At 41.0% G+C, this 23,870-nt stretch overlaps 1 protein-coding gene across 2 annotated transcripts in view; it reads left to right on the top strand.

Moving 5' to 3' along the window:
• The first annotated feature begins 9,911 nt into the window (after positions 1–9,911).
• The window catches only part of RAI14 (retinoic acid induced 14), a 121,218-nt gene continuing 107,259 nt past the window's right edge, over positions 9,912–23,870 (top strand). For both annotated transcript variants that reach the window (XM_049767677.1, XM_049767676.1), the window contains exon 1: positions 9,912–9,979. In XM_049767677.1, the coding sequence (XP_049623634.1) occupies positions 9,944–9,979 (36 nt within the window). In that variant the 5' untranslated portion in view covers positions 9,912–9,943. The remainder of the gene's footprint in view (positions 9,980–23,870) is intronic.

The raw sequence follows: 23,870 nt of genomic DNA, 5'->3' as shown, positions 1-23,870 counted from the left end.
CCTTCCTTCCTTCCTTCCTTCCTTCCTTCCTTCCTTCCTTCCTTCCTTCCTTCCCCACACCTAGCAGCATTCAGAGGTAACTCCTGGCTTTGCACTTAGAAATTGCTCCTGGCAAGATTGGGGGATTATATGGGATGCCAGGGATCGAACCCAGGTCTGTCCTGCATGAGCTCTGTGCAAGGCAGAGCCCTACCACTATGCTATCACTTTGACCCCCTACTTTGCATTTCTTGTTCTCTTGGCTTTCTTTTCCTCCCTTTTCCTCTTTTTTTCTATTCCTTTTCCTCTACCTAGCTCCCCCCACCCAATCCTCTCAACTCTGAAAAGTCCCTCTCCTTCCCTTTAAAAGATAGCCTTCCCGATAGAACATAAAACAAACCTCAAAACCGACAAAATAAAACAATACACCTACATGGAGCAGCTAGATGGTCCATCTTCAGCCCCCTGAGCCATTGGAGAATCCGAGGACTCTTCTCTGGTCACGGTCACCTTCAAGAGCTGTGTGTGCCCTGTGGGAGCAGTCTACTATTTTCCAAAAAAAATGGTGCACACTGAAGGTCAAAGCTGACCCTGCAGGTCTAGTGAGCAAGGGAACTCTGAAAGGAAAAGCCCAGCATTGAGGGGAGCAGACAGCCCCAATGGTGGACCAGAGGAGAAATTTGGAAGCATAGACTTTTGGAGGTGGTGTTAAAAATCACCTTTCTGCAAAGGAGATGGCGTGGAGTTACTCAGTTCTGGAATGATTCCCATGTTCCAGAGATAGCTTGTCTGCGTTAAGCCTGTGCATTTGAAATTGGATGGGTTTGCGGCATGAGGTAACCCGAAGCTCATCTTTCGTAGGCTAACTGGGGCAGTGAGGAACAGATATAAAAGACCAGATAGTACAACTCTGGATCAGAATTATGGCTCTGATTGATTCCTGGACTATGATCGGTCAGCAGGATTATGATCATATTTTTTAATTTTGTAAAGAATGATGCATTTGTTTCTCCTGAGAAATGTCATCTTATGAATCAAGGCAAGCTGTGGATATAATGTACTCGAGAGAGTTTTCCTACAAGCTTATTATCTAAGTGAGTTTTATAGCTACAAAAAAAGAATGTGGTCATTGATTGTCCTTGAAAAAATAAGTGAGCTATTATTCTGGAAGGGATTCCTTCCCAAATGAAATGATTGCATATTATCTGAGTACAGTGTGTGTGTGTGTGTGTGTGTGTGTGTGTGTGTGTGTGTGTGAGTGTTTCCCAAACAAAGGATCTTGGGATCATGGAACCCAGGTTTCTGTACATTGTATACTCCAGCCTTTTGAACTGTCTCCCCAGCTCTCAGCTGGATACTCTTAATCTATACCATAGATAGCTCATAGACAAAAGACTCATATATAGGACTGGAATGGCAAGACAGTGAGATACTTGTGATCTGTGTTTGATCTCCAGCAACCCAAATGGTCCCCTGAGCTCTACCAGGAATAATTCCTGAGTGCTAGCTAGGGGTAATTTCGAAGCATTTCTAGTATACCCTTTCTCTCTATGTTAGTCTTTAACCAACAATTAATGCTCAGTAAAATGTGCTTGTTTGTCTGCCCCTTCATTCATTTCTTCATGTATGTCTGGTTTTCAAATCCTTAAGGATGTCTTCAGTAAAGCCAGTGTACCACCTGCCTCTGCGTGCCACCTATGATTTCATTTTTTATTGCTAAAACACTCTTAGTTTAGAAGTTAGGATGTCTGGGGCCGGGCAGGTGGCGCTAAAGGTAAGGTGCCTGCCTTACCTGCGCTAGCCTAGGACAGACCGCGGTTAGATCCCCCGGCGTCCCATATGGTCCCCCCAAGCCAGGAGCGACTTCTGAGCGCATAGTCAGGAGTACCCCTGAGCGTCACCGGGTGTGGCCCAAAAACCAAAAAAAAAAAAAAAAAGAAGTTAGGATGTCTGTTTCAAACAGTATGCTGTGTGCTAATTTGGTTAAATGAAAATCTTTCCTATTTCCCCTGGCGATTCTGCTGAATCCATCGCTCTGTTGTGGTCTGTGTTTCAATGGGTGGGGAGAAGAGGTGAAAGGTGAGGTAATTTCTGCTGGTGGCACAATTTTGTGAATCTAGCTGGTGCTTGTAGTTGACTCTTGCTGTTGGGCTCTTTTTGAGGGTATTCTGGTTATCTTATGCCCCCTAAAATTCACATATTGGGGCCAGAATGATAGGGCAAATTTGCCTTGCATTGTGGCCCAACTCGGGTTTGATCTCATTCTGGTGTGGCTCCAAAATAAAAAATAATAAAATAAATAATCAAATTAGATAAATAAAATTAACATCTTTTGGGGAGTGATTTGGGGTGTGAATTCACACCCTGCAGTGCTCAAGGGTTGCTCCAGACTCTGTGCTTAAGAGTGACCCCTGGTAGTATTTGGGACCATATGTGGTGCCAAGGATTCAAGCCAACATTGAGGCTGCAATTACATGCAAGGCAAGCACCATCCTTACCTCTTTAGTGTAGTCTCTTTGTCCCCTAAAACAGTTTTATTTATTGGGAACCGGAGAAGTGGCAAAGCGGTATAAGGCAATTGTTTTGCACGTGGCTAAACTAGACCATGGTTTGATCCCCCAGTGTCCCATATGGTTTCCCAAGCCAGGAGCGATTTCTGAGTGCAAAGCCAGGAGTAACCCGTGAGCGTCACTGGGTGTGGCCCAAAAAGCAAAAAAACCAAAGTTTTATTTATTTATTTTTGGGTTTTGGGCTCAGAAATCTGTGCTCAGAAATCACTCCTGGCAGGTTCAGGAAACCATATGGGATGCTGAGGATTGAACTCTGGTCAGCCATTGCCAGGCAAACACTTTACCCACTCTACTATTACTCTGGCCCCTAAAAACCTTTTATTAAAGAGAAATGAGAAACATATCTGCGAAGGAAAGCTGGTTTCTCCCAGTGAGACAAGCAAGCCCTGTGGTAAAGGAAGTGAAGCACCTGAGTTGGAACGTGCAGGTGAAGACCATAATGAACATGTACTTCCACTTGAAGTGGGGGCGACAGAGGGGTAACTTGCTTTGCCAAACTGATCTAGACTTTTGTATGCTGCCTTATGTTGGAGCTGTCTGTAGAATCAGTGCAAGGCCTGGGTCTCCACATGCAAAAGACCTTTGAACTCTGCTGGTTTCTCCCAGAACCTTATCAGAGGCTTTTTTTCTGCCAAATTTTCTCCTGGGGTTGGGCCTGGTTCTCATTGCAGGCCTCAGGATAGCTTCTTTGGAGATGATTACTTATCTCTCTAAACATTTCTTGTTTTTATGGCTTCCTGAAATTCATTGCCAAGCCCCTTCTCCCCCACAGACTGCCTTCATCCCAGTGCACTTGCCATGAGTGTGGGTGAAGGGAAGAGACTTGCTGAGGTCAGGGACTGGGGTAGAGCCTCCCATCCAGCAGGAAGGACTATTTCTTTGTGGAGAAACTCCGGAAGGGAGAGAATCTCCTACAGCCTAACTGAAAGCCTGTGGCTGTTGGGAGTATCCTTAGTCTGTCTGAGCCTTTCACCTCTCTTGGATAGGGCTGATAAAGTCTTTGCCCCCCCCCCGCCCCAAGGGGTTCTGTTAGATGATCCTTTCTCAATTGACCCTTACATTCCATTATTCAGAATGGTCCCCTCCCTTGGTTGTTTTAACTTGTACTTGGGGAATGCTACAGGGGTGTGGCCATGAGAGGGAATAGGAGGGGCTGCCCCAGGATGTCACAGGCCCTGTGAAGGTTGTTTCTGCTTCTATTGCTTTGCAGTGACTCAGTCCCTGTGTACCTCACTGATGTCTTCATTCTTCCCTGCTTCCTGTCTTTAGGACACAGGGGAACATTGCTGAGGCTAAACACAAACTCTCAATGTTATCTGGGTGCTAACCTGTCTTGAACCTACTCATTAATTCCTAAATGTGGAACAGGCAGGAAGGTGGGGGGACAGAGAAGGAGGTACCTGCAGAGTCTCTTGGAAGTACTAGAGAAATCATCTTGTTCTGGAGAAGAAGCCCAAAGGCAGAAAGGCCACACCCCTCTTTGGAGATGCTGAATCTAAGGCATTGCCCAGAACAGGGTGGAACAAAATGTTGTGATAAGAGCTCTGAAAATTTTAGACTCTTCCCTTGAGACAACACCCAGCGACAGTCTTTCTTCTGTGTAGAAAGTCCCAATTTGGTAATAGCTCCACAGAACCAACTTCGTAAAGGAAAGTAGGGTGCATTCCCCATTTGGTTACCTGTGTCTCAATCTGAGATATAGAATTCTTTTATTTTATGGGTACTATTCTCCTTTTGGTTTTAGATCATCCTGGCTAAGTAAGTGCTCAGGGCTTACTCTTGGCTCTATGTCAGAGATCCTTCTTGGAGGTGCTTGGGGACCATATGTAGTACAGGTTGGATACAAATCAATACCTTAATCTCTATACTGACTCTCTAGCACCCTGTATTCTTGAATGCGTTTCTCCCCACTCACTTTTTCCTGAATAAAAGAACTATTTTACTTTGTTGATTCTCTTCTCCAAAATTTTTTTTTCTGTGAAGGTAGACGTCAGGTCTGAAAAACTTGGGTAGATGTTAGGACTAATTTTTCTTTTCCTGCAGAACTCTTTGCTTTAGCTAGAGACCGTGAATCCTTGAGAACTTAGGTGATGGAAATCAGTCCCTCAAGTCACTTAGATCAAGTGGGACTCAGGCACATCCTGGTGGGATGTGAGTGCTCATGCTGAGCATGGTGTCAAGGGTATCCTCTGAGCACTGCTGGGTGTGACCCAATCACCACATCACCTCCATCTCCCTTTTGAAATGAATTTCTGTAGAAAAGAACACAGTGAAATAAAATATTTCATTGAGGGAAGGAAGATAATAATTATAAGGAGAATGTGGGGTTCTACAGAGATTTTAGAAAGAGAAGAGCTCTCTTTCTTTATTACGGAAGAGAAATGGCACCTCCACTTCCATTGCAGCATTTAAATCTCAGGCCATTTAAAAATCTTCTTGCTCTATGTCCTCTATGGGGTACCCGCTCTCCTGTTTTTTAGTTTCCTCTAGAACTTTGCCTTTTTTTTTATTTTATTTTTTTTTATTTTTGGGTCACACCTGGCAGCGCTCAGGAGTTACTCCTGGCTTTGCATTCAGAAGGTGATCCTGGCATATGGGATGCTGAGATTTGAACCTGGGTCAATCTTGTGTTAGCCACATGCAAGGCAAACACCTTACCACTGTTCTATTGCTCCAGGACCGAGTGCTTTGCATTTTTAAGTTCTTGCCTTGCCTATAGACCATTGCCTGTGCCTGCAGCTGCAACGCTGGCTGAGAAGAAGGTATTTTCACTTAACACTTGTTAAGTGTGGTGTTAAGTCTGCAGTACCTGCAATATAGGTGAATGCATGCAGATGCCTTCTGTCTTAGGGCGTTCACATAATTCTTCAATGGCCATAGGTAAACCAACTAATTGCTTTAGAATTTATAGTGGAAAGAACTCTCTTCCCTTCCTCCAGGTCCCGCTTGCAGGATTTTGAAAGATTCACTGTCAGTGAACAGTTATTGCAAACATCCACTTAGCATAGCTACTTACAAAATATCTCTAGGTTTATTTTTAACACATTGATGCTGGTGTCAGTTTCAGGTGGGCATCACCCAGTCTTAACAGTTGGTTCCCTAACCAACATGAACTTTCATATTGCCAAAGGAATTAAAAAAGAAAAGTTTTCAGGGCTGGCAATGTAGCAAGTGGTAGAACATCTGGCCTTCTATATGTGATTTCTTGGGTTTGATTCTTCTGGCACCACTACCAACAACAAAAAATGTTGGCTTTTGTGTCTTATTACAAAATAAGAAAACCTGGGTAAGATTATAAGAAGACATTTGTGTGCTCACGTAGGCACTGCCAGCAACTGCCTAAAACAATCTAAAACATATTCCCTCTTTGGTTTTGTTGGTGATAGTGTGGTAGGTACAGAATTGGTACAGCCCTACCTGGCTGTGGGGTTTCACAGCTTCACTTTCACACACTTTGTCATGGTGACTGCACTTTCAGTTGAGGCACACAAGTTATGGTTGGGGTACTTCACACTTCTTGGCCCTGGTACTTGCAAATCTTTTGAGTTGTAATGCTTGGCAGGTTGTGCATTCCTTTTTGTGTGGCTTACACACACTGGATGTGGTGCAGCTAGAACTCTGAGTGTGAGGGAGTCATGGACAGCAAAGCCATCAGGATTGTGTTAAGATACATGTGAGATTGGAGCCTGAGAGACAGCGCAGCTGTAGGGTGTTTGTCTTGCATTCATCTGATTTGGGAGGGATCCTGTTAGATTCCCAGCACACTATATGGTCCCCCAACCTGCTAGGAGCGATTTCTGAGTGTAGAGCCAGGAGTAACCCCTGAGCACCACTGGGTGTGGTCTCAAAGCCAATCAGTCAGTCAGTCAATCAATAAATTAGAAATAAAAAGATACATGTGAGACACTGGGGGTTGAACCAGTGGCTGTATGCTTGCAAGGCAGACAGTCTGAACTTCTGTGTTAGTTTTCTGGGCTTGTATAGCTTTGGAATTTAGTATCTTGAATAACTGGCTTATCCATGCATTGTTTAGCCTCACCAAACAGATGGCCAGTAGCCCAGCCGAGAAGTTGGGATTTGGCAGTTGGAGCTGTGAGATTCCAATTGACCCTGGAAGGTGAGCACCTGATTTGCTCAGGGGTCTAGTTGGGGAAGAGGGGCTGCCGGTTAGGAGTCATGCAGCTTTTTTTTCAGTGCTTCCCACTGAGCTTGACTTTCAGGTGTGAGATCCATTCCCAGATACCAGGAAAGCAGTCATTTGGCAATAACTTTAATAACCCCAGCTGCAGTTCTTGCTTCTGGAGTTATTTATTCTGTAGGTTTCCAGAATTTCTTTCCCTTAGTGGCCCCTGTCAACCACAGCTGTCACACAGCCAGAGTCATGTCTCCTTCAGAGACATTCATTTCACAGCTCATACCTTCCCCTGGAAACTTTTGGAATTAGTGGTTTTATTTATTTAATCCTCTTTAAATCAGAGTTGGTATACTTTTCACTGCTTGCTGTGCCAAAATAAAAACAAAAGAGAAGAAAAAACAACAGCCAACCAGACACTGGCACCACCAGCAGAAACTGTCCCTGGAGCTCAAATAGCACCTGGCTAAGACATTGTGCTCTGGACCAAGGAAAGCCTTGACCATGGCAAGCTACTTTGTGGACTCTCCAAACATGACTCTGCTCTTTCTGCATTCTTGCTGCATGGGACTGATCTCTTGGTTTTGAGCTTGTCACCCTCCTCAAAGGCTGACCTTCAGTTTGTAGCTACAATGGGTGTTAGAACCTTGAGCCAATGGTAGGTTGGGAATCTCTGATCACCCTTATGTCTACTTGTATTCATCCAACACATTTGTCTTGATATGAAAAAGGACTGCTTAATAAACCAGTTCAGCTTTCACAACCTTTATTTCCTATTTCATCCACCTCAATTCCAGGTTCTGAAGCCTCAGAGAAGAGCCAATGAGTGACTGGTCCGAATGCAGTTGTGTTTACAATGAATTGATCACAGCCAGTTACAGATTTCTTTGTTCCTTCTCCACTCCCACAGCTTCACTTGACTAGCCTTAAAAAAAAAAAAGAGAGAGAGAGAGAGAGAGAGAGAGAGCCAATGAGAGATTTGTGGTCCCTGTTCTGTTTTAGTTTGTATGCATTGTGGACAAGTAGGTGTTCCTCGGCAAAGTGCCTTCAGGTCTTTTCCCTATAGGCCAGCGTGAGGCTAACTTTGAGAAATGGAGTCCAAGAATTAGTACTCCACTATTAAAAGTACTAGCCCAGCCTTCCCTGTGGTTAAATCCTTGGTGATTATCAGGGTATAATTTGGGTGTGTACTGTTTCCAAGGCAATGCACCTCCTGCCACTCCTGACAAGGCTACGAAGAATGAAAAGGGACCACAGGGCGGCTGTAGTCATGTGGTGGCCTTCAAATGATGGTTACTGGTCATTGAAATGCTTTACCATGGCAGGTATCTGGATCATTCATCCCAAGGCCCAGCTTAAAGGCTGCAGCAGTAATAAACATAAATAGTCCGACAACTTCTGGAGGGGATGACAAGGACGGTGTGGAGGGATGAGAGCAGATATTCTGTTCATGTTCCATTGCCTTCCCTCCCTTACCACCTTGACTCTATAAGGTCTGGAGGACCTTGAAAACCTTTTGGAAACTGCTGGGCCTCTTTGGCATACAATGCAGCACAGGTCCTTGATGCTGAGGGCGCTTGTTCTGTTCACTATCACCTGTTCTTGCTTGATGTCCTGTAAGGCCTGCATTGAGTGCTTCCTATGTGATGAGGACTTGCACATGGAATTTGATCTTATTTTATTTCCTTTTACACTATGTTCTTTTGAACCAAATGTCAGGAATTTGCAGCCTACTGCTTAGTCCATTTTCCAGGGTTAAGAATGAAAAGATAATGTCTTTTAGTTGAGGAATCCTTTGGGGGTTTAACTTTGAATCTAGATGGCAGTGGAAAAAGCAGTCCAGGCCCTGCCAGTCTTTTGGGCTCTGGCTCAGAATTCCACTAGAAACAGACTTTCTGCCATAGACAACCATTCCTCACTCCCTGTGGGGTGGTGTCTACCTCCGGGAAATGAGAGCCTTAGACTAGATCTGGTTCTTAGGCAGTGCCAGGAATGGAACCCAGGTTTTCACATATGCAAGGCCTGTGTTCTACCACTGAACCACATATCCCTGGCCAGTTAATGGCCTTAAATATTGTAAGTGTGTCCACACCCTTGTGGAAACTACTGAAATGGAGAAGCTTTGTCCCTCTATAAAAAGTATGTATACCACCACTCTGTCTCTCAAAAGAAATATACTTCCCAGGGACATCTCGCTATAATGGGGAGAGTGTAGAGAGCTAGTTGGTTGGTGTTTAGATTGACTTGAAGAATAAGTATTATGGGGAGGTTTTGTTGTTTCTGGCATATTCTACTAACTGTCTTGAGTCTTCAGGAGGGGAAAACACTGAGAAAAAATAAATCGGGAATGAATGGCATCTGGAATATGAACTGTTTTTTTTTTTTTTTTTTTTTTAATTCTTCCCTGCTGTGGTCCTTCAGAAGAGGAGCTAGGATAATTTGAGGAGTGTAGAGATTCGAATTATTCCAGCTTTTAAAAGTTGTGTCTGGCACATTGACAGTTTAGAAGTTACATGAACATGTACTACTTTCTCCTTTTTTTTCTCTTTTTCCAATTGTTGGGTTACACCCAGTAGTTCTTGAGATCCTACAGTGTCAGGGATTGAACCTGGGTCTCCTACATGTAACACTTGCCCTTGGAGACATCTCTCCAATCCAATTTTTTTTTTTATTAATTTTGGGTAAATTGGGGTAAAATTTGAAGTTTGGGTAAACTTGAAGGTCAGAAGGCTCATGTGGGGAGTGCATCATTGGGATACCTTTTTTGATTTTGGTTCGCACCCAGGGGGTTCCCAGGGCTTACTATTGACTCTGTGGTTAGGGATCACTCAGGAGTGCTCAAGAGACCATAAGTGGTATTGGGCCCCCACCTGCAAGACAAGTTGAATTAACTGTACTATTTTTCCAATCCATGACCAATATTTATTTTGTCGTTTCTTTTGCCACAACTGGCTGTGTTCAGGGTTTACTTAGAAATTACTATATCCAAAAATTACTCAAAAAAATGGGCTCAGGGAACCCATTTGGGACATGGGGAATCAAACCTGGGTTGGCCATGTGTAAGGCATTAAATGCCCTCTCAATGTATTCTCGATCCAGCCCTGCTGACCACCTTCTTAACCCAATCCAGACAGCAGGGAATAAACAATCAGGAATGTTTATTTGGAAATCTAGAAACTGAACTTTTTTTTTTTTTTTTTGCTCCTGTTAGGTGTTGAAAAAGATCTCCAGTAGTGCACTTGGAAGACTGAATGGATTAAACATGAAGAGCCTGAAAGCGAAGTTCAGGAAGAGTGACGTAAGTAAGCGGATGACTCACTGGCTGACTCCCGACGGGTGGGTCCCTCCTTCCCCATGCTCCTGGGAGCTGGAGAAACAGTGCTCCACTCCACCCTTGATAAGATGCTGGTTAATCAACTACCAAAACTGTGGCACTCAGGCCCAGCTGCTTGCTGTTTGTGTGCAAAGCTTTCCAAAATGACATTAAAAAAATTCCTCAGATGGAGCAATAGTATATAGCAGGTAGGGCTCTTTTCGTGCATGTAGCTGACCCAAATTTGATCTCAAACATCCCACATGGTCCCTAGCCTGCCAGTAATGATTCCCTGAGCTCAGGGCCAAGCATTGCTTGGTGTATCCCCAAATCAAAACAGCAACAACAAAATTCCCTGGAGTCCATGCCTTGTAGAACAAGGATGTAGAACAAGTCCAAGCCCTCTTGAAGACTAGTGGTGACTGGACAGTGGCCATCACTGGGGCTGTTATGCTTGTGTTTCTCTGTGTCATTGTGGACAAGAGGGCAAACAATGAACCAGGCCTTTGGTCATATGTGGGTCTGTTAACAAACATGTCTCACCATCTGCCGGAGTCGTTCGGTAGTAGAGTTCGTAGGATGTTACTTAATAAAAATAATTTTTAGTTTACTAGTTGATATATTTGTAATATTTTAGGTGCCAAATTTGAATCTTAACTCATTTAAAACACTTTGCATTTTGAAAGACAACATAATATGTTGATGTGAAAAAAAACTCTCTGTAAGGAATTTCTCTTCAATAAATATTGTGACCTTCAAAAAAAACCCAAAAGACTCAGTTAAAAATGTAATCATTTTATAAATCCTCTAGATCCAATACAGCAAGTCATTTATGGTCTGAGGCATGTAGTACAAGAATTATATAGGCACTTTGGTTCATTTGGATTTTTAGGAAATCTTTTTAAAAGTTTCTGTTCAGGCTTTTTTAGTAAACAACAGTATCTTTCATTGCCTGTAACTTTACTGCCCCCAAATTCCTGAAATTCTTGTTCATGTAATATCTGTTATTACATGGTGGTGGTGGTGGTGTGGAGAGATAGCATGGAGGTAATGTGTTTGCCTTACATACAGAAGATCGGTGTTTGGAATCCCGGTATCCCATATGGCCCCTGAGCCTGCTGGGTACAATTTCTGAGTGTAGAGCCAGGAGTGACCCCTGAGCGCTGCTGGGTGTGACCCAAAAACTGAAAATAAATAAATAAATAAATAAATAAGTCTGGATTGGAGGAATCCATTATGATGTCAGAGTTGTGAAACAAAGTCTCCCAGAGAAAAGACAGAATCCATTGCAGTTTACTTATACACTGTGATATTTAACAAAAATCCTCCTCATCAGAGCTGTTCAGATTTTGTTCTTGTGTCCTCTGTTCCAGATGCTAGGGACACTCTGGTTTAGTAAGAGAAACATAGAAGAGTAGTTTGACACAAAGGCCTGTCTCTCCACACTGGCTTGCTCAACTCTCATTTAACATGAGGGAGTTTAAATGTCAGTCAATGTACTTTCATAGCTTTTGTCACCAATCATAGCAGTTTGTCAAAATTGCATATTCACAAGTGGAGTCTAGTCCCTTTGTAGTGAAGATGTCACATAGACCCCTCCATGGAGCCAGACCTCACCTCCACACCTGCAGAGGACATGGACATTGCTACTGCCCTGCAGAGGCTCAAACAAGAGAAGATGCTTATATACTAATTATCACTTCATGTATTACTGAAAGAAGTTAGTCTGGGAAAAAGTTGGTATTACCTTCTCATTCTTTCCCCAACATAAAACCACCTTTATTAAAGTAACATTGATTTAAAACATCTAAGCTTTAACTTTGTAATCTGATGTCTGTTTATAGTAAATTATGATTGGGCCAGAAATCTATCTTCCTTCTGCCACTGTATTAGTGACTTCTTTACTCAAATTATGAGTCTATTTTAGTAACCACCATTGTTCTTAGAATCGGACAATATTTTTTTTGTTCATTTGAATGAAATCATGCAATATTTTTCTTTCTCCTCACATCTCAGTAGTATACCTCTTTAAATGTATTATAGTTACCTCTAAAATAAAAAAATTACCAAAAATCAGAGACTGTGTAGTGACTTGGCCAAAGTAATTCATCAGCCTTGGACCAGAGTGAGAAGTTTGGCCATATCACCTCATTAGCCTTGTGCTTCTCCCTTTCCCAAGAAAGTGCTAGTCTAGGGAACCTCTGCAGCTGGCCTGTGACACAACTGCCTATGCATTTCATTTGGCTTTCCTAAGAAGAAAAAGACAATTAAATAGAAATTGTTGCTTGGTCAATCAGATATGGACTTGTAAATGTCTTCCATTTCAAGGGAATTTGAGTAACTTCCATTTACACAAGTGGAAATTATTTTAGCAGAATTTAATCAGTCTACAGTTTCCTGATAGAGGAAAAGGGGCAAAGAAAAGTCATCGGCACATAAATGTTGGGCTTAAGAATGAACAACTGGAGGCTGTTGAGCGAGTGTTGCTGGAATCTAATTTTTCAATAAAAACGGAACTATTTTCATGATAGCAAGCATAGTAATTACTCTATTTAAAAGCTTCTGGGGTTTGGCAAAAGAAAGCCTGCAATTTTGGCAGTTAGTATTAAGAGAAAAAATGTAGGGGCTGGAACAGTGGCACAGTGATAGGGCTTTGCCTTACATGTGACCGACCTAGGATGGACCACAGTTTGATCCTCCGGCGTCCCATATGGTCCCCCAAGCCAGGAGTGATTTCTGAGCCAGGTATAAACTGAAAAAACAAAACAAAAAAAGAGAGAAAGAAAGAGAGAAGAAACATTAAAGTAGCAAGCTTGGGGGAACAAGGGAGCTAAGGAAATTGGTGTGATAAAAGGACCAAACTACATATTATTGCAGATAGCTTCTCAGAACCAGTACAGTTCAATGAAGGAAATCAACCATACTGTTGTAGACCCTAATTAATTTATTGACCAGCTATTATGGAATAATAATAATGATAGTCTGGTCTAATAATCAATCTATTATTAATAATTTATCTAGTAATTATTATCATTAACAACAATCTAATAATTAATTTATTGCCGATAGTGGAATATTACATTAATAATAAACAATGAAAAGTTATAAGTAATATATACATGTATATGTACATTTATAAGTAATAATAAATAGATAATATATTAATACTTTGCTCATCTACACTATGGGAAGTGTGTGTAATAAGTTCTTGTGTAGAATTCATGTTGCAGAATCCTGCAACAAACCTTCTGTAGTACGTGTGATTGTTAGGCTCCTTTTACAGACGGGGAAACTAAGAGCTAGGTATAGTATCTATCTAGTCTAGGTTCTTGGATCTTGAAGTTGTTCAACCAGTTTTGGTGCCAAAGTAGCCGGATTCCAGACCCTGCATTTCTCAAGAGAGGAATTTGGACAGAGACACTATTTTATGAAACATAACCATCTCAAACCAAAAGCTTGCATCTGTTTTTGAGTCAAGTTTCTTCCCTTTCATGAACCTTCAGTTTCTTACCAAAAAAAGTAGAGAGTGTAGTACTCTTGGCTTCAGAAGGAGGTGGTGATTAGTGTAAAACACACCTCTTTAGGCCTGGCACTCAGGAAAATACGGTAAATATTTCTTCTTCCCTTCCCTTATTAAGACATCTCTGTAGATGGTGGGACCAGAGAGTGAGTACAGGAATTTAAAGTACTTGCCTTGGATGCTACCAATTCCTGTTCAGTCCTCAGCACCACATTTGGTACCCCAGGCACTTTCACTCCTCAACACAGAGCAAGGAATAGCCCCAGTGCACGACAGGCATGGCCTAAACCAGCAAACATTGTAAACCTCAGTGTTTTAACCAGCCATCTTGTTGGGGACTTGAGCCCACCTCCCCCCAAAAGTGTAAATGGATAGGAGGAATGAATTATCTGGTAAAATACTATCTTGAGACTCAGAGGGATTTGCTTTTCAATATATGTCTCTTTGTTCTATTTGGGGGGTGGCAATATATGATCATATATATAAATATTTTTTACAAGAAAAACAAATTTAACTATTCAAATTCTTTTAAGTATGCCAAAACCTAATTTTGAAAGATGAGACCACTGAAATAGTCTCTCTTTCAAAGAAGGATTCCAATCCATTAAGCCACTGAATCTTTTTGTTGTTCTGTGAGATTGGACTTTCTGGAGAAGGAGGAAGAGAGGGTTCATTATTTATCTGGAGAGCCAACTGAAGAGCACAGCAGATCATGTTCTCATTTCCAGAAAGAAGGGACTGGGCTCAGGGCATGATTATATTTCAGCCAACCTGCTTCCTCAAAGTCCAGAGCCAGGCCAATTTGATGTTATTGGAAGCAAAACTCTAGGTTCAAGAAGAAAAGGGTCTCCCAGAAGAGCCCTTCATGAACAATCTTAAAGTCCCTTTCGAGTCCAGAACTATCACCAGGCAGTAGACATTCAGTCCAACTCTTCTTTCTGGAGTATGTGGTTCCGATCACTGCCACATCAAAGGCAGATTTCTTTAGTTTGGAGAAATAATTGGGCACAGTCTGCTGATTTGGGTTTGAGAATGTTACTGTTTGTAGTGGCTTTAATCCTGGAACTTACTTGTGGCTATGCAGAGGTCCACGGATGCTGAAGAGCATAATGGAACTCAGTGGTTATCTTGTGGTGGGTGATACACTTAGGGTCACATTTCACTTATAAACTTATGTGAGGTAAAATTAAACTTGGGTTTGATACTTGAGAAGTCTACAGAAGAAATAGGAAGTATGGATTTTGTTTCCCACAAGCTTGTGAATGGAGGGGAGAGGAGGAAAAATCACAAGTAAATACAGAGACAAAATGTAGATACTATATATTATATATATTAAAGGAACTTTTAGAATGACATAGTCATTGGTTAAATTGTGGGGCCTGAAATGGAAGTTCTCTGTATTTTCAGAGAGAGGTTAATCAATGGACATGGGAGAATTTGGATAAATTTTTTAGAAGAGCTTGCAGGCCCCAAGTCTAAGTTGGGTTTTAGAAGGATGGTTGGAAGGAAAAGTAAGCATTACAGAGAAGGGTGGTTCATTAAGCCCAGTGGATGGAGTCAGAACCAAATTTTGCCCTTGGAGTATAAAATAATAATATTAAGAGAGGTTGGGAAAGTGCCAGGGATACTGCTCTTGAGTCTTTTAAAAAGGACACTATAAATTTTTCATTCTAGATTTTAAAATGGGTGCACTTGAATTTAATGGTTATAAAATGAGCTGCATTCTAAATCCTCATCATTTATATCTTTTATGACTATAGTGTGAAAGTGACTTCTTTACCTCTTTAAATATTTGCAGCCACTAGTATGCAGTTCCACATGGAAAAATGAGCTGTCATCGTGAGAAATGATGCCAAGAAGGTTGGGATTTCCCTTTGCTCATAAAATGCTTACACTTCTGGAATTTCTTTGTAAATGCCAAGTTTTAGTGCCTTGAGTGAAATGGGTGGAGGTTGAGGGATGGGAAATGGGGTTGAAAGATCTTTGTAACAAATCTTGAGAAATGCCTTTCTAACATGATCAAGGCCTTCAGGATTGATAGGATGAACGGGCACTCTCTTTTATAAAAGATTTGATCCCAGTTATATTTTTTATTGTCATAGAGAAGCAACAGATATTCCATTGAAATAAAGAAAAGACACTCCTCAAACAAACAAACAAACAAACAAACAAAAAAACCCCAAGCTGCCAGTTCAACATGGCTGGCCCCATGAGATTAAATTCATGGTATTTCTTTACTCAGCAGCTATGTACGATGGCTGTTTGTAGCCAAAGAAATGTGCACAAACCATGGATCTCAAGGAACCAGACATCCTTTTCAGACAGGAGTTTGAATTTGTTGCTTGTTGAGAGAATAGCTCTTATGAAGGTTGATATTTCGACAATCACCCACTTCTTCCAAGATCTTTTTTTTCTTCTAAGAATTTTTGGTCATTTTAATAAGTTTTTACAGATGTCTGAACCGCCCTCCCCTGACACATGGAACAAAAATATCAAGAGCATTGAAAATCCTATTTCTTTCAACAGACCAAATCTGTTGCAAAGCTAAGCCTCTTTTTTTGGAGGGGTCCTATAGATATAATTTAAAAATATGTGCAAGATGACCTTTATGGGTGGAGGGAAATAAGAGGCTTGTGTAAAAAGGTTTGTAGAGAATTTTGGTCAGGTTTGTCATGCTCCATGTTTGCCAGGTCTGGTCAGCTTTTCTGAAATAGGGAATCTTAATCTGGTCAGACTTTTTGAAATAAGGAATCTGCTTGCTGCAGATGTTCCCCCAAGTTTTCCAGCAGCACTGTGCAATGCAGAACTACTGTAACACACACTCATTCTCTTTCTTTGAGTCCCAGAATCCAGACTCATAGTTGACATGGTGGTTTTCTTGGACTGGCTGTAGAGAAGACTCACTTGCCTCTCAAAGCATTTCATATTTGCTGGTAGATATCAAGTTACATGTGTCACCTGGTGGATTAGAAGTGTTCCACTGACTTCATTTTGACAGACTGGCTCTGTCGAACCCTCTTTCCACATATGGCTCCATTATGTAGAACTTAAGACCGCAGTCTTGTGGGGGTGTATGATGGGATGGGAGGGAGATAGTTCAACCCCTTACAACTCCTTACGTATCTTCTGCTCCATCCCAGAACAGGTTCTCCCAAGTCCTGGGGTGTCCCTCTACAGCACACAGCTCATAGAGCCTTTTAACTGCAGTTCTGCACCTTTTGGACTGTTTTCAGTATCTAATAGAGTGAGATCAGGCTAGACCTACTTTTTAGTGGTTGTCACAGCCTAACTTCATGTTTAGAGAGCAAACACTTATCAGTTGCTGACAACTGCTAAGTTTGATTGCAAACTTTGGGCCAGACACTGTCCCAAGCCTTTGCATTCTTTTTATCCTGATGTTTCCCAGACCATTTGCTATGATTCCATTTTATTAGGTCCAGGGTTGGCACTAAATTTTTAAAAATTTTTTGTTCAGGGGCTATCCAGCAGTGCCCAGTTTTTTACTCTTAGCTCTGTACTCAGGGATCACTTCTGGTGGTGTTCAGAGGATCATCTGTAGTACCGAAGATCAAATATGAGAATTGAAGAAGGCAAGTGCCTTGACACATCTACTATTTCTCTGGTCCAAATAATTTTTAGCTAAATTAAAAATATTATTTTATTGAAGAAAGTTGAGTGACTTGGCCAAAGTCACACAAATGATAAATGGCAGACAAAGCTGAACTCTGTTTTCCTTGATCCCCTCGAGTTGTGCTGTCAGACAGTGCATGCATTTGCTGACATAGAGCATTCACATTCCTAAATTCCAAAATGTCAAATGGCCTCTAGTGAGTGTAAAGATCCATGTAGTGATTTCCACATCATTTTAAGCACTATCCATAATGTCAAAAGTCCACCAATAGTTTTCTGACAATTCCCATGGCAGGAGAGGGCCTGGGAAAGTTTTGTATGTTAATTTTCTGAGAGACAAATGCACTAAAACTAAATTTTGGTTTTGGATCACACCTGGCAATACTGGGATAAAGGGTTGCTACTCTAGGCTTTGTGCTCAGCAGCCAATCCTGGCTGTGCTTAAATGATCATGTAGCCCCAGGGTTAAAACTCTGGCCTCCCGCTTATGAAATTTGTGCTCAGCTTGTTGAAAGCATATATTGTTTCTACTCTTCTGATCAATAAGTATTGATATTTTTTTTTGTTTTGTTTTTGTCTGGATTCACATTCTGCTATAATCAGTTGCTATTTCTAGATTAGAGAGAGGGATCATGCAGTATTGGGCCTCCTAAATACAAAACATACACTTGATCTAGTTGAATTATCTCTTTGGCCCCAAATAATCTCACCTCACTCTTCTTAGGGCTTGAGCCCTTACACATGTAAGGCATACACATTACCAGTGTGCCATATTACCAATCCACCAAAACATTGATTTCTAAGTAGAGTCTCATTGTTGGCTAACTAAAACAGAGTTTCTTTTTACTTCTCCAGACCATAATTCCAGAGATTCTTGTTTAAATCTGATATCATTCCAGCCATAGCTGGAGAGTAAAAGGAAAATCAGAATGTGCCCCCTAAATTTGCAGAATCTGATGTTTATACAAGTTATGAATCATCTTGTTTATTCTTATCTTTCTATCACTTCCAACCTACATTTTTATTTTTTTTTAATATTTGGGCCACATCATATGGTGTTTAGGGCATATTCCTTGCTCAGAAACTAGTGATTATTCTTGGTGGAGCTCATAGAACCATACGGGGTGCCTGGATCAAACTCAGGTGGGCTGCATGCAAGGCGAGCCCGCCCTATCAGCTCTACATTGCTTTGTTCCTACTAGATAATTTTTGTTTGACAAATTCTTGTAAGTAACCTCCTTAAGGGTAAAAACAGAAATTGGGGGCTGGAGCAGTGGCATAGTCATTAGGGCATTTGCCTTGCACGCACTAACCTAAGACAGACCACGGTTTGATCCTCAGTGTCCCATATGGTCTCTCAAGCCAGGGATGATTTCTGAGCGCATAGCCAAGAGTAACCCTGAGCGTCACTGGTGTGGCCTCCCAAAAAACAAAAGAAAAAAAACAGAAATTGGTTATGAATTTATCTATGGGTTTTCATTTGAGTTTTCACCCAACAATTTTTTAAGAGAGGTTATTTTTATTGCTACAACAGATTATTGAACAGAGAGCCCTGTGTTTCTATAAAGGTGATGTTAATGATTGGCCCTCACTTTGTTTTTGAGTTCTACATCCTTTTCAACAAGGAACATCAGTATGTTCTGATCAATTGATTATCCAATTATTAAGGTTGTTTCCATTATGTTAATGAAGACATATTTTCAGCCCTCAGGAGTCTCTGCATGAGTAGATTTCATTTTTTATTTTCTCAGGAGCGCAGAATGATCTAAGGTTTCTCCCTCCTGGAGAGCCCAATAGGCTGGCTGCCTGGGAAGTGTCAGGATTTGTAATGTGGGAATAGAACAAGAAAATGTTTGAGGAACCACATGCTTCCCTTTGGATTGTGTTTATTCTGAGATACATTTCTCAATGCTGAGACATGTTTCTATGGCAACTTTTCAAACTTGGGCTGTGTTTGTTGAGGTTGTTTTTATGGGAGTCGGTATGAATTTGTGAAGCTGTTCATTTTTTAAGGATAGTTTCATAACCAAGAGACTAGAGGGTCCTCCAGTGAGGTCCCAATGGATCATTATTTTCCAGAGTGATTGATACTGCTCTGGGGAGTTGCTGGAATAAACCAGAGTCCGTAGTTGATAGGAGCCGTGGGTACAACAGAAGTAGTGCTTTCTTTTTGCTGGATTATATAAAGATAGCTCTCTGTCAGCTGCTAAATATTTTTTTCTGGAAAGGGTTTAGTAGTAAGTAAATGTTTGGGATCTAATGCAATGTCTATAGGATGAGCTGATATTATACAATTTCCTAAGTACAGGTTTCAAATGAGGTTGATGTTATAAACTTTTTGCAGGTCCCTAGTCAAGTAAACGTTTCTAGAGATTCTGCAGAATTCCAGGTCCTCCTACAATGGCCTTCTCTTATCTGTATAACTGTCAGCACAAAACTGGTACAATTCCTCAGTGGGTTCTTAATTGGTCTATGAAAGATTTTCATACAAAACTCCAGATGCTTATGCAGTATAATCACTTATTTAACAGCTTTTAAGAAGTTAAACTTGGATTTCCTCCAAATATTCTGTATCCTGGGCCTCATTCTGGTTCCTCACTAGTTTCCACTGGTTCCTTTATAGTTTCCTCATACACTGTCCTTGGTCTGCTCTGATATCTCCCTGGTTTTGTCTCTCAAAGACATTACTATCCTATTGGTCTCCAGCTGGTATTCTCTAATCCGTTACTGGGGGTCCATGACCCACCTCTTAGGACTCTCAGCTCAGTGACTCTCTGTCTCTTTGATTTTCCTTAGTTATCTTGCCACATAGGTAAGAAATGTTACCTTTTCTTCTATCTATTTAGGAATAGGTTAGAGGCCAAAGGGTACCTGATGTTCACCCTAGATGCATGTTACCTGGCCATGAAGGAGGCACTTTTTATATCTTCCTATGTCTATCCCTAGCCATTCTATTATTAAATTTGAGTGGTTACTTCATTGACAGGTGAGATTTAAAAGGACTAGTTAAATAAACTAGATTGTTTGATGTCCCTCCTTTCCTCTCCATTTCACAACTCAATGTGGGAGCCAGTGGCCACATGTGAGTATTTAAAATGTAACTAATCCAAGTTGAGTTGTGATATAAATATAGATTATATAACACTTGAACAAGAGAGGCTATTACAGCAGTAATTACAAGTATTACAAGCAGTAAGGTGCTTGTCTTGCGCTGTCCTGGGTAAGATCACCTATTTGGTCCCATGAATCCTGCCAGGAGTGATCCCTGAGCACAAAATCAGGAATAAGCCTTGAACATAACCAGATATGTGAGCCACAAAAGCAGATATATTTACCATATGCCAAAGACATGAAATAGTAAAGTAGCAATAAATTTTATAATTATGCATTGAACTGTTAACATAACATGCAGGCCATATTGCATTAAACATTAATTTAATCTATTTCTCCTCTTTATTTCTTATGGATGGTGTTAGTCTAGGATGATGTTCTGTTGGAAGAGTGCATTCAAATTTTTAGGAACCAGGAGAGAAAATGAAGTTTCTTCATTTTAAAAGCCTTTTCTTTCACTTTAAAAGGAGTGACCTTGAAGATGCACTGATCCACATACCATTGCCCCCACTCTCTGTGTGTGGAACTGACTGAAGGTTACTTATGTCCCTGGGTAGCTGCAAGGGAGGCAGGAAAATATTCTAGTTTGTAACTACAAATTTAGGTCAACCTCAAGGGGCAAGGAGAACGGATCCTGCAGAAAATAATCTCAATATCAGTTGAATTGCCCCTCACTCAGAACAATATATTGAAATCCTAGTTCCTCAGAAATAAGAGCTTGAAAATAGAACCTTTACCAAGTAACCTAGTAAAAAATGAAGTCATTAGGATGGACTCTAAATCAGTAGAACTGGATTTTTTATAAAAAATGGAGATTTAAATGCCCAGGCAAACCCACTCAGAGGGAAGGAAGTTTATGTGATAAGATCAGGGAGAAAGGCTCATGACTATGAAGTCAGGGGTCTAGGTGATAGATTGGTAAGCCAAGAAATTCAAAAATTGTCAGCAAAGTTTCAGAAGTGAGGAGTGAAGTATGGAACAGTAGGTTCTCCCTCATAACCTTGCCAGCTGGATCCAATTTCAGGATTGTTAGAATAGCAATCTAGCTGTTGTTTCCTCAATAGTGTGTGGCATTTCTTATGACAGTCTAAGGAACTAACACACTTAATGACAGATAATATCCAACAGTGAATCTCTTCTAAGACTTGGTTAACAGGTGTACCAAGTGTTTTTAGGGGTAGTGTTTATAGAGGGAATTGCAGGAAGGATTGGTCTACACCTGGAGGTACTCAGGGAACATTTTGTTCTCTTTGTCAGGGATTATTCTTGATGGTGCTGTGAGGAGACCATATGTAATACAGAGGGTCAAATAGGGTTGTTCTCATACACAAAAGTTCTCATACACTATACTATCTTTCTGGCTCCTTAAATGTTACTTTCTATAGTCCTGTTTACTTTACCATGGAAGTGACTGTATTTGCCAATTCCCTATTCTTTTGGTGACAGCTCAGAGCAGCTTGCTGTCTTGGGTGAAGTTAAAATCTTTTTTCCATGTTAGAAGTAGAAACACCTCTTGAATGTTACCAGCCGGATATATTTGGTTCTCAGGCTTTTAAATCTAGTAATAAGTTGGGAGTGGCCTGATGTGGTCAAACATGGAGGTTAGCCGGGTCTGCTTTTACCTATACTGTTTTACCTCTAAATTATGATTACCAACCCCAAGAAGAACTGCCAGGATGTCTAGGAGAGATGCCATCTTACAATTATATGTGATAATTTTAGTTTTGGGTTATAGTGAGTGCATGTATTTAGTTACCATGCAGTTTGTAAAATTGCAAAATCAGAGGATTCCTAATTATATACATCATTTTGATTTGAAGAGAGAGGCCAATTTGACTTCCAAATTGTGGGGGTTTCGATAGAATTCCGAATAAAACTTAAGCTTGCTTCCAGAATAATCTAAAATGTAACATTTCTACTTCCTAACTTTATGCTTGTAACCTAAATTGATGCTAATATGTTCTGTAGCTCTCTTAATATACTAGTTTGATTCCTCCCCCCTACTATGGCTGCTTGCAAAATTTTTTCTCTTCAAAGTGATTGCACTGTTGGCTGTTTGAATACAAATGCAGAAAAACTTATCCCAGATAAATTTTACTTGATTTGTTAATTTTGTTCAGCAAGTTTAGCACTCTAATTTGGGGACTATTTTAAATTCTGATCCTTACCATGATTTAAATTACACTAAGCATCTGTAAACTTTGTGGGCATGGCTATTGCCTGTGCATCATTCATGAAAGTGTCTCTGCTTTCAGAGATACTATAACCAGTCACTAAATTGTGTGGATTAAGAGTCTGTCAATTTGAGCAGGTACATGATATACTTAGTGTTCTTTCATATATGATAACAATGGATATTCTGCTATTTCTCAGCCCTGTTTATCATCTTGTTTTATCCCTAAATCTAGGTAATATTACATAATCCTTCTCATTAAATCAGTGTCATCAAGAAAACTAGATATGCATCTATAATGCAGCAAAAACTTGTTAAATGAAAACAAATAATATCAGTCATCCTAAATGCTTTGCCTTGTGCACAGCATTAGTGGGCAGAGAATGATAGTCTCACAAGAGTTTATAGTTAAGAGAAAGAAAGATATATTTATATATACGTATAATATGGAGAGAGAGAATATGACCGCATGAAATCAGTAAGTGTAGAATAAAGCATGCAGTGTCTGAAGTAAACCTGAAGGGTAGACAGTAGCTTTTTCAGGGTTTAGAGAGTGCTTCACAGAAATAGAAGTTGGGGCTGGGTTTTCTTGGCTGAGGAGGTTGACAATAGCAGAGGGAGTCACTATGGTGGGAATATTGAGAGTGGAGTGGGGGAATATGCATAGAGATGAATGATAGAAGAAAGTGGCCAGATGGGAGGGATGGTTTTGTACATAGCATTCATTGGCTGGAGTTAATGGGGGTAGAGAAACAGACGAATGAGGTTAGAGAGAATTTTATTTTGAGCAAGGGGTCTTTGGAACTTTTGAAAGACAACCTAGAGAAGAGGGCTGGTGGCCCAAGGCCAAGGCTAGGCTGATGAGGGAAGGGATGGGATGTGGTGTGGCTTTGGGAAGGTGTGGCATGAAGAGCAGGGAGGAAATAAAGATTCTTGTTGATGCTCACAGACCACACCCTCCTTTGAGCTTGGCCATGCCTGAGTGTCTCTCATCTGCTGAGAAATCTGTGTGGGCTGGTGGGTGTTCCCGAAAACAAGGTGAGAAGAAACAGTGGAGAAACTTGAAAGAAACAAGGAAGAATTGATGTGATTATTAAGGAATATTTGCTTAACATTCTTCCGTGCCTTTGTCAGATTTTATTCTCTGCAGTTTAATGTGTGTGAACTTTTTGCTGTTCTAGAAGTACCATTTCACAAGTGGGAAAACGACAGCCTGGTATAAGTTCTTTTTGTGTCTGCTGACATTGCTGTGACATTGTCTCCATGGTTTAGGGTTCAGGACAATGTAAGTCCCAGCTCACAGTGTCAGCAACTCTGGAGTGTCCCATGCTCATGGTGTCCCAACTCTGTGTCACTGGAGGGCTACACTATGTCTCTCCTTCGGCCTGGGGCTTTGCCAAGAGGCCCTGGTATTCCTCAGCATGTATCAGTTATTCTCTGAC

The sequence above is a fragment of the Suncus etruscus genome, chromosome 2 (assembly GCF_024139225.1).
Source record: "Suncus etruscus isolate mSunEtr1 chromosome 2, mSunEtr1.pri.cur, whole genome shotgun sequence".
NCBI classification, from domain to species: domain Eukaryota; kingdom Metazoa; phylum Chordata; class Mammalia; order Eulipotyphla; family Soricidae; genus Suncus; species Suncus etruscus.
The sequence above is the reverse complement of the archived record's forward strand: the minus strand, read 5'-3'. Positions and strand labels throughout refer to the sequence as shown.